The sequence below is a fragment of the Amphibalanus amphitrite genome, unplaced genomic scaffold (assembly GCF_019059575.1).
Source record: "Amphibalanus amphitrite isolate SeventyFive unplaced genomic scaffold, NRLGWU_Aamphi_draft 000066F_arrow, whole genome shotgun sequence".
Lineage (NCBI taxonomy): Eukaryota > Metazoa > Arthropoda > Thecostraca > Balanomorpha > Balanidae > Amphibalanus > Amphibalanus amphitrite.
In genome coordinates this window covers 260,687-275,488 of record NW_024881562.1, presented here as the reverse complement: position 1 = coordinate 275,488, position 14,802 = coordinate 260,687, and the positions used below count along the sequence as shown (strand labels likewise).

The 14,802-nt window shown below is 51.3% G+C and overlaps 1 protein-coding gene across 3 annotated transcripts in view; it reads left to right on the top strand.

Moving 5' to 3' along the window:
• Positions 1 to 730: 730 nt before the first annotated feature.
• Positions 731 to 14,802, top strand: part of LOC122378841 (solute carrier family 15 member 2-like) — a 34,986-nt gene continuing 20,914 nt past the window's right edge. Inside the window, exon 1 of one of the 3 annotated variants that reach the window (XM_043360378.1) lies at positions 731 to 776. In XM_043360378.1, the coding sequence (XP_043216313.1) occupies positions 746 to 776 (31 nt within the window). In that variant the 5' untranslated portion in view covers positions 731 to 745. Of the gene's footprint in view, positions 777 to 8,805; positions 9,014 to 12,045; positions 12,769 to 14,802 lie in introns of those variants that run through there. The other 2 variants (XM_043360381.1, XM_043360377.1) reach the window with 2 other exon arrangements.

The following is a 14,802-nucleotide window of genomic DNA, read 5'->3' as shown; positions in this document are numbered from 1 at the left end:
CAAACCTAGCCTAACCTGACCTAACCTTACCTACAACCTACAACCTACAAACCTACAACCTACCCTACAAACCTACAAACCTACCCTACAAACCTACAAACCTACACCTACAATGGTATCTGGCATCTTCCTGGGACGCCAGGCTTACTTATACCGATAAATCAATCTGAAATAATCTTACCTAGGTACTGTCAGTCCTGCAGTTGAGTACGGTCGAGAGTCGAGGGAATTTCACCACTCCACTCATGACGAGTGAAGATTAGCTGTTCAAGTTAAACCGGGACGAAATTACGCTTTGGCGGTTATAATTATTCGTTTTATCGGTTTCAATGCCCGTACATTTACCCATAGATTTGGTCTGTTTTATCAATTTGTGATAGTTTACTATTTACTTCTTTTTTTAGGATCTAAGCTAGACGCTCACTAAACATGACTGCTCTTTATGTTATAAGGGGGTAAACACTGATCAATGTGACCCCCCTCCCCCCACACACACACCGCCATGTGTCGCCTGTCGGCGCCATCTGACCCGCCGGCGCACCTGTTGGGTCGGCGCGTGCGGCCCCGTCGGTGCTGTCGGGGTCGACGGGTCGTCCGCCGGTGCCGACGGCCGTCCGTCAGTCGGTGCGTGGGCCGGTCGGTGATTTGGTGCGCCCGGGCGGGGCGGCAGTGGTGCGGAGGGGTCTGGGCTGGGAGGTCGGTGAGCCGCCCTGAGGGAGGCAGAGTTGTCGACCGACACGTCGTCATGGCAGTCGTCCTACCCGACCTCAGCGAAAGTAAGAACCACCGCCGGTAGCGCGGGAATCTGACAGAGGTCAGAGCCTACCGAGCCCGGCTTTATTGGACCGTGATAATTCAGGGTTGACATGTGGGGAGGATTGTGCTGTTTTCTTGAGTTTCAAGATGTATTGCATTAAATCATCTTGAACCAAATTAGTTACGAAGTCCAAAACATATGCTAATTGAAGCGGGGAAAAAGTGAGGAATAAAAATGAAATAAGATATTAGGTAGGTACTATGAAATTTAAGGAAAAATTATTTCCCCTTAATTAGCCTGATTTTTAATGAAGCTAGCACAGTGAGCATTTACAACTGTACTTGTAGGGGTGAAACCTTTACCTAAGTAGGTGTTATGGCGATTAGCTAGTTAACGCTTTTATTTACGATTAGCAAAAGAAGTTATGCTTCTCAACCTACAGGGTGGACCAAAAAGGATGGAAACATTTTAAACTCGTATAAAACATGCATAATTGCATGCATGTGACTGGGAATGATACCAAACAAGAGTACATTTCGTGGAAATTCATAATGGCATCACTCTCATATGCTTTCTCCCGTTTTCAGTCTCTCACAGCAGATGTTCGTTGTGACCACCTTCGCGAGATAGGCACAGAGCGACCAGCCTGGCTGCTGACACGATAGCCCGCTTGTATGGCTCACACAGCCTTGCTGATCGCTCTCTTCAGTTCAGAGGCTTTCTAGACCTTCCTTGTAAGTTGTAGACCTGGCCCTTGAGATGACCCCACAGTAAAACATCCATAGGGGTCAGGTCGGATGAGCAGGTAGGCCAGTTCTGACTGGCACCGCGGGTTATCAGCCGGTCACCGAAGTGGTTTTCGATGCACTTGAGCGTTGTTTTTGCGATGTGAGGAGGCGCACCGTCTTGCTGGAACCACATATGGTCTTTGATGGGGCTGCCATGCTTCGTTTGGACTCGCTCTCAGAACTTCCTAAGCGCCGCCTGGTATGCGCTGTTGATTGGCGGTCACGGTGTTGCCGCTCCCTTCCTCGAACCAAAGTGGACCCACGATTCCTTTTCCGCTGAGGGCACACCATTTCGGTGACCTTGCTGCTGTGCAGTGACTTCTTGATCATCTCATCTCAAGGGCCAGGTCTACAAGGAAGGTCTCTGTGACCTGAAGAGAGCGATCACCAAGACTGTGTCAGCCATACCAGCGAACATGTGTCGTCGGGCTATCGCGCCAGCCACCAGACCGGCCGCTGTGCCTGTCTTGCGAAGGTGGTCTCTTCGAACATTTGCTGTGAGAGACTGAAAACGAGAGAAAGCAGATGAGAGTGCTGCCGTTATGAATTTCCACGAAATGTACTCTCGTTTGGTACCATTTCCAGTCACATGCATGCAATAATGCATGTTTTATGCGAGTTCAAAATGTTTCCATCCTTTTTGGTCCACCCTGTAGTCTTTTTTAATCAGATATTCCATAATTTTGTAAGGAATGTTCCCTAAAAGAACTTTAGAAGCGATATCGAACAATTGCAGGCAGTTTTGATCTGATAGATTCTGCCTCTTTCGGCTGTCGTGATAGCAACTAAAAATATTATCACTTTTATCACTGAACCCTATTAGCTTTAGGTACCTTTATTAACCTTTATCATTCATCCTGTATTTTATTCACTTTTCGTGTAGACGGGCATGAGTGATGACAAAAAAAACGTTTCCTGCTTGTCCTTAATGCGGCTAATTTAGGCCGTAGGCGATATCTTGCTGTTATCCGAGTTAGTCCCTGTTTCGTCTCTGAGGGTCGCCTGCAACCGGACAGTCCCGCTGAGCAGCGCAGTGCAGCGTTGCGGTGTGCCGTCCTTCCTGCACGGCGGGCTCTGCGGCCTCTCGAGGTCATGTTTACGCCGGATTAGGGTCAGGTGGCGGTCGCCACCTGTGACATGTGATCTGTGCTGGCGGTGTGTACGACCCGTCCCCTGCAGCCGCCCGACCGCCGACCGGCAGACACGCGGTCGTCCCCTCCGCACTTCGTTCCACCGTCCCTCCGCCCCCTCCCGTCCCTCGGTCCCTTCCGTCTCTCTGCCCTCGAGCTTCCGTCCTCCTATTCGCGAATGTGCAAGTGCCACCAGTATTGGTAACTAGCTTGTCATTTTTGTTGCATCTCTATCGGACACAGGTCAGCGCTTACGAGTAGCGATAGCCAATATGATGCCGATGAAAATATGATGTGATATTAATAAACGATATGTTGCCACTGATGTAATGAGTTAAATTGTGAAAATTTAGTAAAATACTTTTTCCGTGTGGTATATTACAGGTTTCGTTACGCGCATGCTGAGACGATGCACATGTCATACTCAATATCACGACGAAATTGGTGTCACTGTCAGGAGTTGAATCCTTAATCATCAACGATTCCCACAGCTGCATACCGACAGTCTTAACATATTTGGCTGCTCTACATTCGTGATTCGATCTGGTCTTGAACTCAATTTTAGCGTCAGAAAAACAGCCTGACGCAGCGTATTTGGCCAGTGTGCTGCGGCACAGCCTATCTCTCGGTGATGCACTGCGGCACAGCTTACCTCCGTAGTTAGTTACAGGCACAGCGCACTTCCGTAGTTAGTTACAGATCAGGGTGCTGCGGTACAGCCTACCTCCGTAGATCGTGACATATACGTGCATTGCGGCACAGCCTATCTCTCGGTGATGTACTGCGGCACAGCCTACCTCCGCAGTTAGTCACAGATCAGTGTGTTGCGGCACAGCCTAACTCGGCAGTTAGTTACAGATCTGTGTGTTGCGGCACAGTCTATCTCCCACTGGTGGTCTGCGGTGCACAGCCTACCTCCGTAGTTAGTTACAGATCAGTGTATTGCGGCACAGCGTATCTCTCGGTGATGCACTGCGGCACAGCCTACCTCCGTAGTTCGTGACAGATTGGTGTGTTGCGGCACAGCCTATCTCTCGGCGATGCACTGCGGCACAACCTTCCTCCGTAGTTAGTTACAGGCACAGCCTACCTCCGCAGTTAGTTACAGCTCAGTGTGCTGCAGCACAGCCTACCTCCGTAGTTAGTTACAGATAAGTGTCTTGCGGCACAGCCTGTCTCTCGGTAATGTACCTACTGCGGCACAGCCTACCTCCGTAGTTAATTACAGATCAGTGTATTGCGGCACAGCCTACCTCGGTAGTTAGTTACAGATCCGTGTGTTGCGGTACAGCCTATCCTTAGGTGATGTACTGCGGCACAGCCTACCTCCACAGTTAGTCACATATCCGTGTGTTGCGGCACAGCCTATCTCTCGGTGATGCACTGTGGCACAGCCTACCTCCGTATAGCTACTTACAGATCAGTGTGTTGCGGCACAGCGTAACTCGGCAGTTAGTTACAGATCCGTGTGTTGCGGCACAGTCTATCTCCCACTGGTGTGCTGCGGCACAGCCAGGGGCGTAGGCAGGGGGGGCCACTGGGCCATGCCCCCCCCCCCTTGGGCGCCGAAGGCGCCCTTTGCGATTGGAGGGCGCCGAAGGCGCCCTCCAATCGCAAATGCAATTGTGATATAATCGAATCGAAAAACAATCGCGACTGGAGGGCGCCCTCCAATCGCGAATGTGTTTACAGGGAAAATACGGATGGAGGGCGCCCCCGGAGGACGCCCATTCCAAATACGCCCTCCAAATACGGTTGGAGGGCTCCCTCGGGCGCCCTCCAACCACATTTGTAGGCTGTAGCTCTCTAAGCGTAACGGTGGTCGCCTATGTAAGCCGCTGTCCCGTAAATAAGCGCCCTCTCACCCGAAGGCGCCCTCCTGTAGGTCGCCACCCTGCTACATATTGCCGCCCTTCTGCTGATCGGCGTCCTCATAATTATTGGCGCTCTCCTACCTATTGCGCCCTCATGTGAAATTTTCAAGGCCGCCTTTCTCCTTTTTGGCACCCTATTGTTCAGTGCCGCCCTCCTACCTATTGGTTCCCTAGTCCTTCCTGTTGAATGTTAATCGGGGCCCTTCTCTTATTGGCGCCCTCGTGTTGATCGCCGCCCTCCTAACCACTGGCACCCTCCTGTTGATCACCGCCCTCCTATCCACTGGTACCTTCCTGTTGACCAGCGCCCTCCGCACAGACGCCCTCCTGTTCGTGTCATCCTCTTGAGCAAAGGCGCCCTCCTCACCATTGCCACCCCCATTTTAATCGTCACCCTTCCGCTCATTAACGACTTCCAGTTGATGACCGCCCTCCCACCTATTGGCGACCTCTTGTTGATCGCCACCCTCCTATTGGTGCTCTCCTGTTCCTCGCCACCCTCTTACCTGGTGGCGCCCTCCTGTTGATTGTTGATCGGGGCCCTCCTACCTATTGGTGCCCTCCTGTTGATCGCTGCCCTTCTATCCATTGGCGCCCTCCTGCTGCTCGCCAACTTCCTACCTATCGGTGCCCTACTATCGAAACTCGGGATGTTGATCGGGGCTCTCCTACCTATTAGCGCCCTCCTGTGGATCGCAGCCCTTCTACCTATTGGCAACATCCGTTGATCGCTGCCCTCTTATCATTTATTTACTCCTTTGGCATGTTTTTCAACTTAGTCGTTCTATTGCACATAGTTGATGTCTTGCCTGTGAAAACTGCCACAAATGAACGTGCATTCAGCACAATGAATGAAGTACCTATACCTACCAAAACTATCTACGCTCTACGATGCATAAAACACGTCTTGGGTCTTAACGGATTGATCCTACTTTACGTGCATCATGGCATCTATATGGATTACGATTAAGTATTGTCAACAGGTTCGGCCGCAACAGCAGGCATCTGAAGTTTCGGTGATTGAAACTGGTTATGTGGGTACACTGTATGCATCTGTGAGAAGGCTATGAAGGCTGGTCTGAGGTAATTTGGATGATGTTTACGCATCTCGCGCTCCGGTATCAATCCGATACGGTGATCTGGTGCGTAGATATGCCACCGCCAATAAACTTTTATGCATCGACACCCATGAGCCAAGCTTTCTATACAGTTTGTGTGGCAGCGGCCCGACCAAACCTTTGGTATTTTTTACACCTTCAAATTTGGTAAAAGAGCGAGAGGAGCTTTGAACGGTGATCGTATAAAAGGCGTGCCTAAAAAGCGGAGGAAAAGGTTGTTTTCAAAAATTTCGCGCGCCTTCGGCGCAGCATTTCAAGAACACTTGACCTTTTGTGACCTGGAGTATAAAGAATACACACGATGCAAAATCAATGCAGCACGACCTATACGAGGTTACGCAAAAAAAAAAAACTGGTGGCATGGTAAAAAACGCCTCCCAACCCCCCCCCCCCCACCCCACCCCGCTGAGCGATTTTTTATCTCGCGACCGTATGGCGCCCTCCTTGGGTGAGGTGGCGCCCTCCAAACCCTTGGCCCCCCCCTTCGCGATTTTCTAAATACGCCGCTGGGCACAGCCTACCTACGTAGTTAGTTACAGAGGCTTTACCATAGCTTTGTGGGTCCTACTTCTACCGCTACGGACCGCGTGGGCTCAGCTACAGCTCTTCGTTCGGAAAAAGTATCAATAAACTTTCATACATGCAGTTGACGGAAAATATGAACATTGCAAATTTATCTAGCGACACTATACAGGCGTTTTACACACACGTGCTGACATGAGATCAAACGGGACTGAGTTTTCTAGCATTGACTTTGGCCATATAATGCCAGACCTAAATTAGTTATTGTCAAGCTCATAGCTCAAAGTCCTGCAGCTAAGCTGAGGGCATTACAAATTTCGTGGCGATAACTTACTGTATTGATCTTCTCGTATAAGCAGGTAATTCATAACAAAATACCTATAAGGGACACCAACATGGGTGGAGAACCTGCCCCGGCCACCCCGGCCGTGGCCGGGGTAACTTTCAGCCTACCCCGGCGCGGCCGGGGTAACTTTTCCACTCTTGTACCTAAATGCTAAAAGCTGTCGCCATACGAGAAAAGAAAAATCGGTCTTCGGATGTTGACAATATTGCAGATCAGTTAGGCATTTCCTCAACTTACCATAATATCCAACCCTATAAGGACCCGTGTGTGGTCGCCGATGCTAAGATTGCTCTCAAATCGTGTTCAGTTTCGAAAATAAGGCGCCTTCGGCGCACTTTTTCAGAGCTACTGCTTGACCTCACTGCCTTCGACTGGCCTGCCACCAACCGCAACCATACCGTCAGGGTGTAGCCGTCAGGATGCTCATAAACATCGAGCGTTCGTCACGCTTCGAGCTCGGACTTATGTAACCGGGACGCGTGCTCTCACCACGCGGAGTCCAACGCTAGCGACTGAGCTACGAGACCGGGACCGGTCGATATCCCTGGATCGATTCCGTTTGTCTTATAAGTGGTTGAGCCATCTAATTTAAAATGACTGCGTCCCTGGATCATGGATGTCAGTGACCCATTTTAGTGTTTTTGTTCGAACGTTCAATTTTCTCTATAAAGCCCGTACGAGGTGAGCTGTCATCTTTTTGTAGCTATTTTGAGACACAATAAAAAGCTGAAAACGCAACATTTACTCATAATGGCTTATGATATAGTTTGAATTTGGTGTGAAATTGCACGTTAAAGTAAAAAAAATCACTATAAGAAGAAAATCGCCTTTTCAATCATCGCCTACAATGTTATTAATTGTTGAATTATGAATACGATGTTGGATACAACGTTCATCCTTGAACAAACACAACATCCATCATTCCCTTTCCATGGGTCAGAATAGGGGTTTGTTTATGATGACCGTTGACAACAACGTGAGCATATATCATCTTTCCGACTATCGTTTCGGCCGGGGTAACTTTTTCAAACATTCTCCACCCATGGACACCAAGTACATACCTAGCCCCCTGCAGTCAGTCACGGGTTCACCGAACGATTAATTCCACCATAGATAACAGTAGAAAATTAACAGTGGAACAGTTCTACTGTTATGGCTATGATTCCACAGATGTCCAACAGATCGCCCCCCCCCCCGACATCACGGCCCCCCTTGATGTCGGCCGTGCGCGTATGACACATTACACGTGTGTGCTGTGTAAGTACCGAACTGTGTGTATGCAGTAAGTACCCCGAGGCCCGAGCTACCGTGAGTGTTGCAGCTGTGGTCAGACTGCAGGGAAAAGAGCCCACCGCTGCAGTGCGCCCCGCGATCGGCATGCTAGGCTATGCTTATCATGCTTTTAAAGTTTTCCTTTGATATAGGTTAGATATGTAGTTATATAATCATGGAGTGATTGTTCAGTGAAATGAACAGATAAATGCTTAAAATAGCACATTTCACAGGAAATTCTCGTGGCTTTCGGTTGATGCCTGAGGACACTCTTACTGGTTAGGCTGGCCGAATGTACGAAATAAGACATTTCTTTATTATTGGACGTTAAACGTTGATCGTGAATCAGAACGATCAATGACCTATTGATTATGCAAACTTTATTTTTTCAATTTAACGCTTTAATCGCTTAGGCGAAATCTCGTCACTTCGAACGAGCTCCAGATGCTACATTTAAAACCATAGTTATCGTTTTTCGTGTAAATCATTGCTATATCGACTGAGAATGAATCTTACATAATACCTACGAATTACAATGCATAGACGGTAGACCCATGCTCTGTCGGACTGGAAACAGCCGGCCGGCTGACATCAGTACGCCGCCCGGCCGCTAGATGTCACCACCGCCACCCTCCACTGCCGCTCCATGAAGGTCACGTGACCCGTTCTGACAGCCCGATCCGGTAGCAGCGGGCGGCGATTGACGTGCAGGTGCAACAGCGTCCGACCGCGAGTGTGCGTCCGTCGCTGAAGACCGTATTGCATCCGCGGAGCGGTGGTTATCTCTCTGTGTGTGCTGAAGACAGCGAGACTGGAACGCGCTATTCCGTATCGATTTCCGCACGTGGGTTCTCTGTGAGGTTTCCTAGTTAGTCGGGAGACGTTATTGTGTTGGCATTTGCCATGGTGTTGGACCCCGCATGGTATTTCACGTGTTTACCGTTTCCATGGTTACGACTTTGGATTTGTATGAATGAACAGGGTCGATGGATTCATTCTGGCCGGGCTGAGTCCGAACATGTCTGTGCTCCTTCGTTTGTTTATATTGTGAACCGCCAATACACGTAGCCGGTTCCATGTGGCATTTCTCAACACCAAGAAGACCTAACATGGCGCGGTCGGTAAGCTGAGCCAAGACTCCCGACCACAAATCAAGAACGACATCGGCATTACCTACCTCTCTACGACGGCCGACGCTTCATCTCCGTGAGTTACACATTGACATTCACTGTGAGTCGTGGCCAGCGGAAGTTCAATCGTGAGGTGAAATCGCATCTCTGAATTTGTAATGCCGCATTGTGTACCGTGCTTACTCTCGAAAGGATCGCTAGCGCAGCCGGAACACACTGGAGTTGATATAGCAGACAATATACGCCGCTCGGTTACAGGTGCCTCGATGGTCTAGCGGTTAGAGCACCCGGCTTTCACGCGTGGGTACCGAGTTCGAATCTCGGGGAGGCAGGAATTTTTTAGCGTGATGTCTGCAGGAGAAGAATTCGCCGCTGCAATCGCCAGTCTCACCAGCCTGCTGAAGGACCAGGCTGAGGCCGCCAACCAGCGGGAGCAGCGGATGGCCGATCTCGTCACCCAGGCTCTACGAGGCAGACAAGGGAGCGCGTCGGGAGACGGTGACGACTCCCAGACATCGGACACCACGAACAGCAGACCCTGCCTGCCGCCGTCAGCCACTCCAGCACCGCGTCTGGTCTGTTCGGCCAGCCTCAGAGAGTTCTCGTCATGGCGTGAGAAGTATAAAGGCTACCGTCTTCTCACTGGCCTCGACTCCCTCGACATCCCTGAACAGCGGGCGGCCTTATTAACACTCCTTGACGACGAATGGACGCGTGTAATACGCTACTCGCTGGACGTGACAGACGCCACACCTATCGACACTCTGCTAACAAAGATGGAAAGTCACCTCAGGAGCCAAAGGAACGTCATCGTCGACAGAAAAGAGTTCCATACCAGACAGCAAGCAGACGGCGAGCCATTCGACGAGTATGTAATGGCCTTAAAGGAACTGGCAGAGTTCTGCGACTTCTGCGTCCACTGCGCAGACGACCGGCTCCGAGACAGGATCGTGACGGGCATCAGATGTGAGGAAACAGTGCGACTCCTCCTCGCCGAATCGTCATTGACACTGCAAAAAACGATCGACATCTGTCGGGCAAGAGAAAACGCGACGCAGGACAGTGAAGCGATCCGGGGTAGTCACGCTCACCCCGTGTCCGCCTACCGGCAGCGACGAAGCCGGGACAGCAGAGCCGGCCGGAGTCACGGTCCAGACGCCCGTGACACGTACCGAGAAGGTCGATACGGACGGGACGGCCAGGACAACCGGGAGAGAGGCTATGATAACGACCGACGGGACTACCGATCTGCCAGCCGTGGCAGGCGATGCGGCTACTGCGACGGACCATGGCACACCAAGGAGCAGCTAGCCTCCTGCCCTGCCAGAGGCACCACGTGCCGATCATGCGGCATCAAAGGGCACTACACATCCGTCTGCAGGAGATCTAGGCGGAGGCACACGCGGTCAGGCTCTGAAGACAGCCAGACATCTGACGGACCCCACCTGAACGGCGTGCGAATCCTAGGCGTCACAGCAAAGAAAACACCACAAGTCTCCCTCCTGGTTAGTCATCAGCGTGGACAGGGATCACTACTGTGGACGCCAGACACTGGAGCCGAAGTCTCTGTCATCGGCTCCAGAGAAGCGGAGCGGATTGGCATCGACACAGCACATCTGACACAGCCGGCAGACCGGCTCCTGGCCGCTGGAGGACACCAGTTGAAGTGTGCCGGCTCGCTCCAGTGCACACTCACCATGGGACAGCGCCAAACGTCCACCACCGTAACCGTCATACCGGGTCTCCAGGCAGCCCTCCTCTCATGGTACGACGCCATCGCCCTGGGGATAATCTCGCCGGACTTTCCGAAGCAGATCTACGGCATCACAGAAGCAACCGGAACGTCGCCTCCTGCTACCGGACACACGACAGCAGCGCCGGTAACGGCGCGCTCTCACACGGCGGTGGATGGCGACTCATCTCTCCCCACATGGGATCCAAGGAAAGGTGATCCGACTCCAGCACAGAGGCAGGAGCATCTAGACGCTCTGAAGAAGGCGTTCCCGATGGTGTTCAACACTCAGCCACCACTACGAGAGATGGCAGGCGGCCCAATGCGGATCGAACTAAAGCCAGATGCTCGCCCGTACGCGGTGACAGCCGCCAGAAACATCCCGCACGCATGGAAAGACGACATCAAGCGCCAGCTGGACGATCTGATCGCACAAGACGTCATCATGCCCGTGTCCCACCCGACCGAGTGGTGTCACCCGATGGTTCCGGTACCGAAGCCGCCGACAGACGGAAGCGGCGGCAAGACTTCCGTGCGGATGTGCGTGGATCTGACCAAACTCAACCTCTACGTCCGACGTGGAGCCCATCCTGTCACCACTCCTCACGATGCCGTCACCGGAATCGAGCAAGGCAGCCGATTCTTCACGAAGTTGGACGCGAAGTCAGGATACTTTCAGATCCCGATCGCAGAGGAGGACCAAGACCTGACGTGTTTTATAACACCCTGGGGGCGCTTCAGGTTCAAGCGCGCCGTCATGGGCCTCTGCACGTCCGGTGACGAGTACGGCGGGCCTGTGGGACAAGATGGGACTCGTGGTGGGCATCGGACGCCGCCGAGACTACCTCGTCAAGACGCCGAGCGGCCGTATCTTGTGGCGTAACAGGAGGTTCATCCGCCCCTACCGCCCAATCATCGCAACACGAGGAGGTCTGGCCCGCAGAGACAACAAGGACGGGACGCCCGCCCCAACTCGAAAGACGGTGCGGTTCTCGGAGAAGCCGCCGGAGACAATGGCACCGCGGCGCACCGGCCGACGGCGTCAGCCCCCGGGGAGGCTACAGGTCGACCCGGAGCTGAAGACCTACCGGTCGACCCGGGGGGAGATGTGAGGTTTCCTAGTTAGTCGGGAGACGTTATTGTGTTGGCATTTGCCATGGTGTTGGACCCCGCATGGTATTTCACGTGTTTACCGTTTCCATGGTTACGACTTTGGATTTGTATGAATGAACAGGGTCGATGGATTCATTCTGGCCGGGCTGAGTCCGAACATGTCTGTGCTCCTTCGTTTGTTTATATTGTGAACCGCCAATACACGTAGCCGGTTCCATGTGGCATTTCTCAACACCAAGAAGACCTAACATTCTCCAGCGCGGCGGGGCGGCCGCGCTCCCACCGCCTCGAGCGGCGCTGTGTAGTGAAAGTGACCGACCACCGCGGTGCCGCAGTCAGCTGTTGGAGCTCCGTGACGTCACAGCGGGTCGGGGCGGCCGCCTGTCTCGTGGAGGGACGGCTGAGGTCGGACTGACGTTATTACTGAGAGAGCGGGCAATGAGGACCTGAGGGGATTACGGACCGCCGCCGCCGCCTCCGCTGCCGGCCAACACGTGTAGAATGCCGTCGGCTGACCCGTGACCCGCGATGGAGAGCCCAGTTTAGGGCGTGGCGATTGTTTGCGTTCAGTGAACCTGTGCATGTGCACAAAGAACGTTATATAACTAATTACATTGCTCCGCTAAAGGCCAGACGCCTCACAAGTCTTCGTAACAGAACCGCGACTCTCTCGCTCATCTAGGCGACACCTCAGTTTACCCTCTAAGCGCCTCGTCAAACGTCACACCTCTGTGATCACGAACCTGGTAATAGCGGTGTGCCCACAAGTGTGTGTGTGCTGTTCCGCCCACATGCGGTGCACGTACCGAGAATAGACGGTCAGCGAGCCAGCTGGTGTGTCGGACGGATCGATCCGACCACCTGCTGTAAACACGCAGCGCGCGGTGTCGGTCGGGCGGTGTGGTTAGGTCAAGGTCGCGTCATGGCAGAAAACGTGCCTCTGCTGGTAGGGGAACGAGACAGGGCTGATGTCTACATCCGGAAAGGTGGGTTTGACTCGGAGGGTCGTTACATAGGGGGAGGCAACGGCAGGCATCAATGCCATATTGCTCGTAATAATGGAAGATTAATGGCATGCTGGCCGTTTTACGATGAACAGCGACGGGTTTCATAATGGCTTTGGTGCATATTTGGACTGTGGTCAAATTGGGCCGGATTGGGCTCAAATGAAATGTCACTGACTTCGTAACAAGTGCTCAACCTGGCAAGCTGTTTGCTATTTTACCCTTTTTCCCTTAATGATTGCGTTCATTTTTTCATTAAAGGTAGTGTGCCACCTTTGAAAGATTTCCCATTTTATTTTTCCTAGGATAAGAAGCTTCTGTTTTTACCTAATATCGCAAAAAAAATCAAAAATGGGCCTGGAATAGTGCCTTTTTCGCCTAAAAGTTTATCGGTTTTTAGATATGTATAACAACTGTAGTGGGCTCACCTGCAAACAGGCGTCGGGCAACAATCGCGAATGCGGCGCACTTGTGACAATAAGCAAAGGTCATTATAGTGTTACGACCATACGACGTACGGGAATGAGTTATCAGCTGTCTAATCGTAGACAACACAATGTCGAGCCTTAAACTGTAAGCCCGTATTGGTATTGTTTCTTTTATTTGGCTGTCGAACATTATTTATGGTTTGAAATATGATTTTATGTAAAATAATTGATATGAAAAAGCCGTCTTATAAGTTATGACCCCATTTCACCACACGCAAGTGGCAGAAATGACAATGATCAGCTGACGCATTTTTCTTGGCCGAAGTCAGAGCGCGCGGCCCGACGCACCACGCGTATTTGGAAATTCCGACCTCGACGAGCATCAGAAGCCACCTAACAGGCGTGTTCGAAACCGCAGGAGATGATGATGAACGGGTTTATCGAAACTTGATTGGATGAGCATATCGGTAATAGCGATTTCAGTGTGTGCATTTATTGTTCATAGTGGTGTGAAATGTGGTTGGGGTACGACCGACAACCCGTCGGGGCGAATTTCGCACTGGGGTACTCAAAATTTGAAGAATTTAAGACGTTTCCACGAGTTTTGAAGGTATGGATAAGTTCTAAAAATCCGGTTCTCCTTATCTGGGCCATTAACTCCATACGGTCCAAGAAAGCTGGCACACTACCTTTAAACTGAATGTTCGTTACTGTTATCAACCTGATATATTCCGCCCAGGCTGAAAACTATAATTACCGACTAAACAAAAACGTCAAAGTCACACCAGACCATCAGATAGTTAACCCTATTCCTGGCGGGGGGGGGGGGGGGGCCTCAGGAGCCCCCCCCCCTGAGGTTTTTTGGTTATATCTCCCAAACGCGTTGAGCTAGGAAGCTCAAATTTTCTGACTTTTCCTAAAAGGCTTCTACGCAACATGTCTGAAAATTTTGAGTTGATCTGACCTCAGGTCAGGTCACCAGAGGCGGTTTGGTGACGCTACCTTAGAAAAGTTTGCAATCACGCCAGAGCTAGAGTTTTTGACCGATCAATTTCTTCTCTTCAGGGTTTAGTTAGGGTACCAGTATGTGCAATTTGTATATCTCGGAATTTTGATATCGGTGACCTAAGGTCAGGTCAATTTCGCGACCTCCCCATTATAAGTCAATGGGGGAAAAATCAACTCCCTGTTTTCACCACTAAAACGGGTCGGAATGGCCCCATATACCATACATGACTTCATATACGATCAACCTTCACTACCTTGAGGTCTGTTTTGCTGTTGGGCAGCTGTGAGGTCATGTGACGTCATCAAAGGTCACCAAAGGTTTTTGGCCAATAACTCCGTACAGTAACAAGATACAGACGCGTGGATGGTCTCATTGTGTTCAGCTCGTCAAGACGCATCGAATGATATACATGATGACCTCGAGGTCACGTGACCTGAGGTCAACCTTTGACCTTGACCTTTCGAGGTCAACATATATATCATTCGATGCGGATTGACGAGAGGATCACGATGATGCCCTTAGTTTGTTCCTATCTTGACTAATTCGAAAGTTATTCGAGAAAAACTCTCTCCATATCTA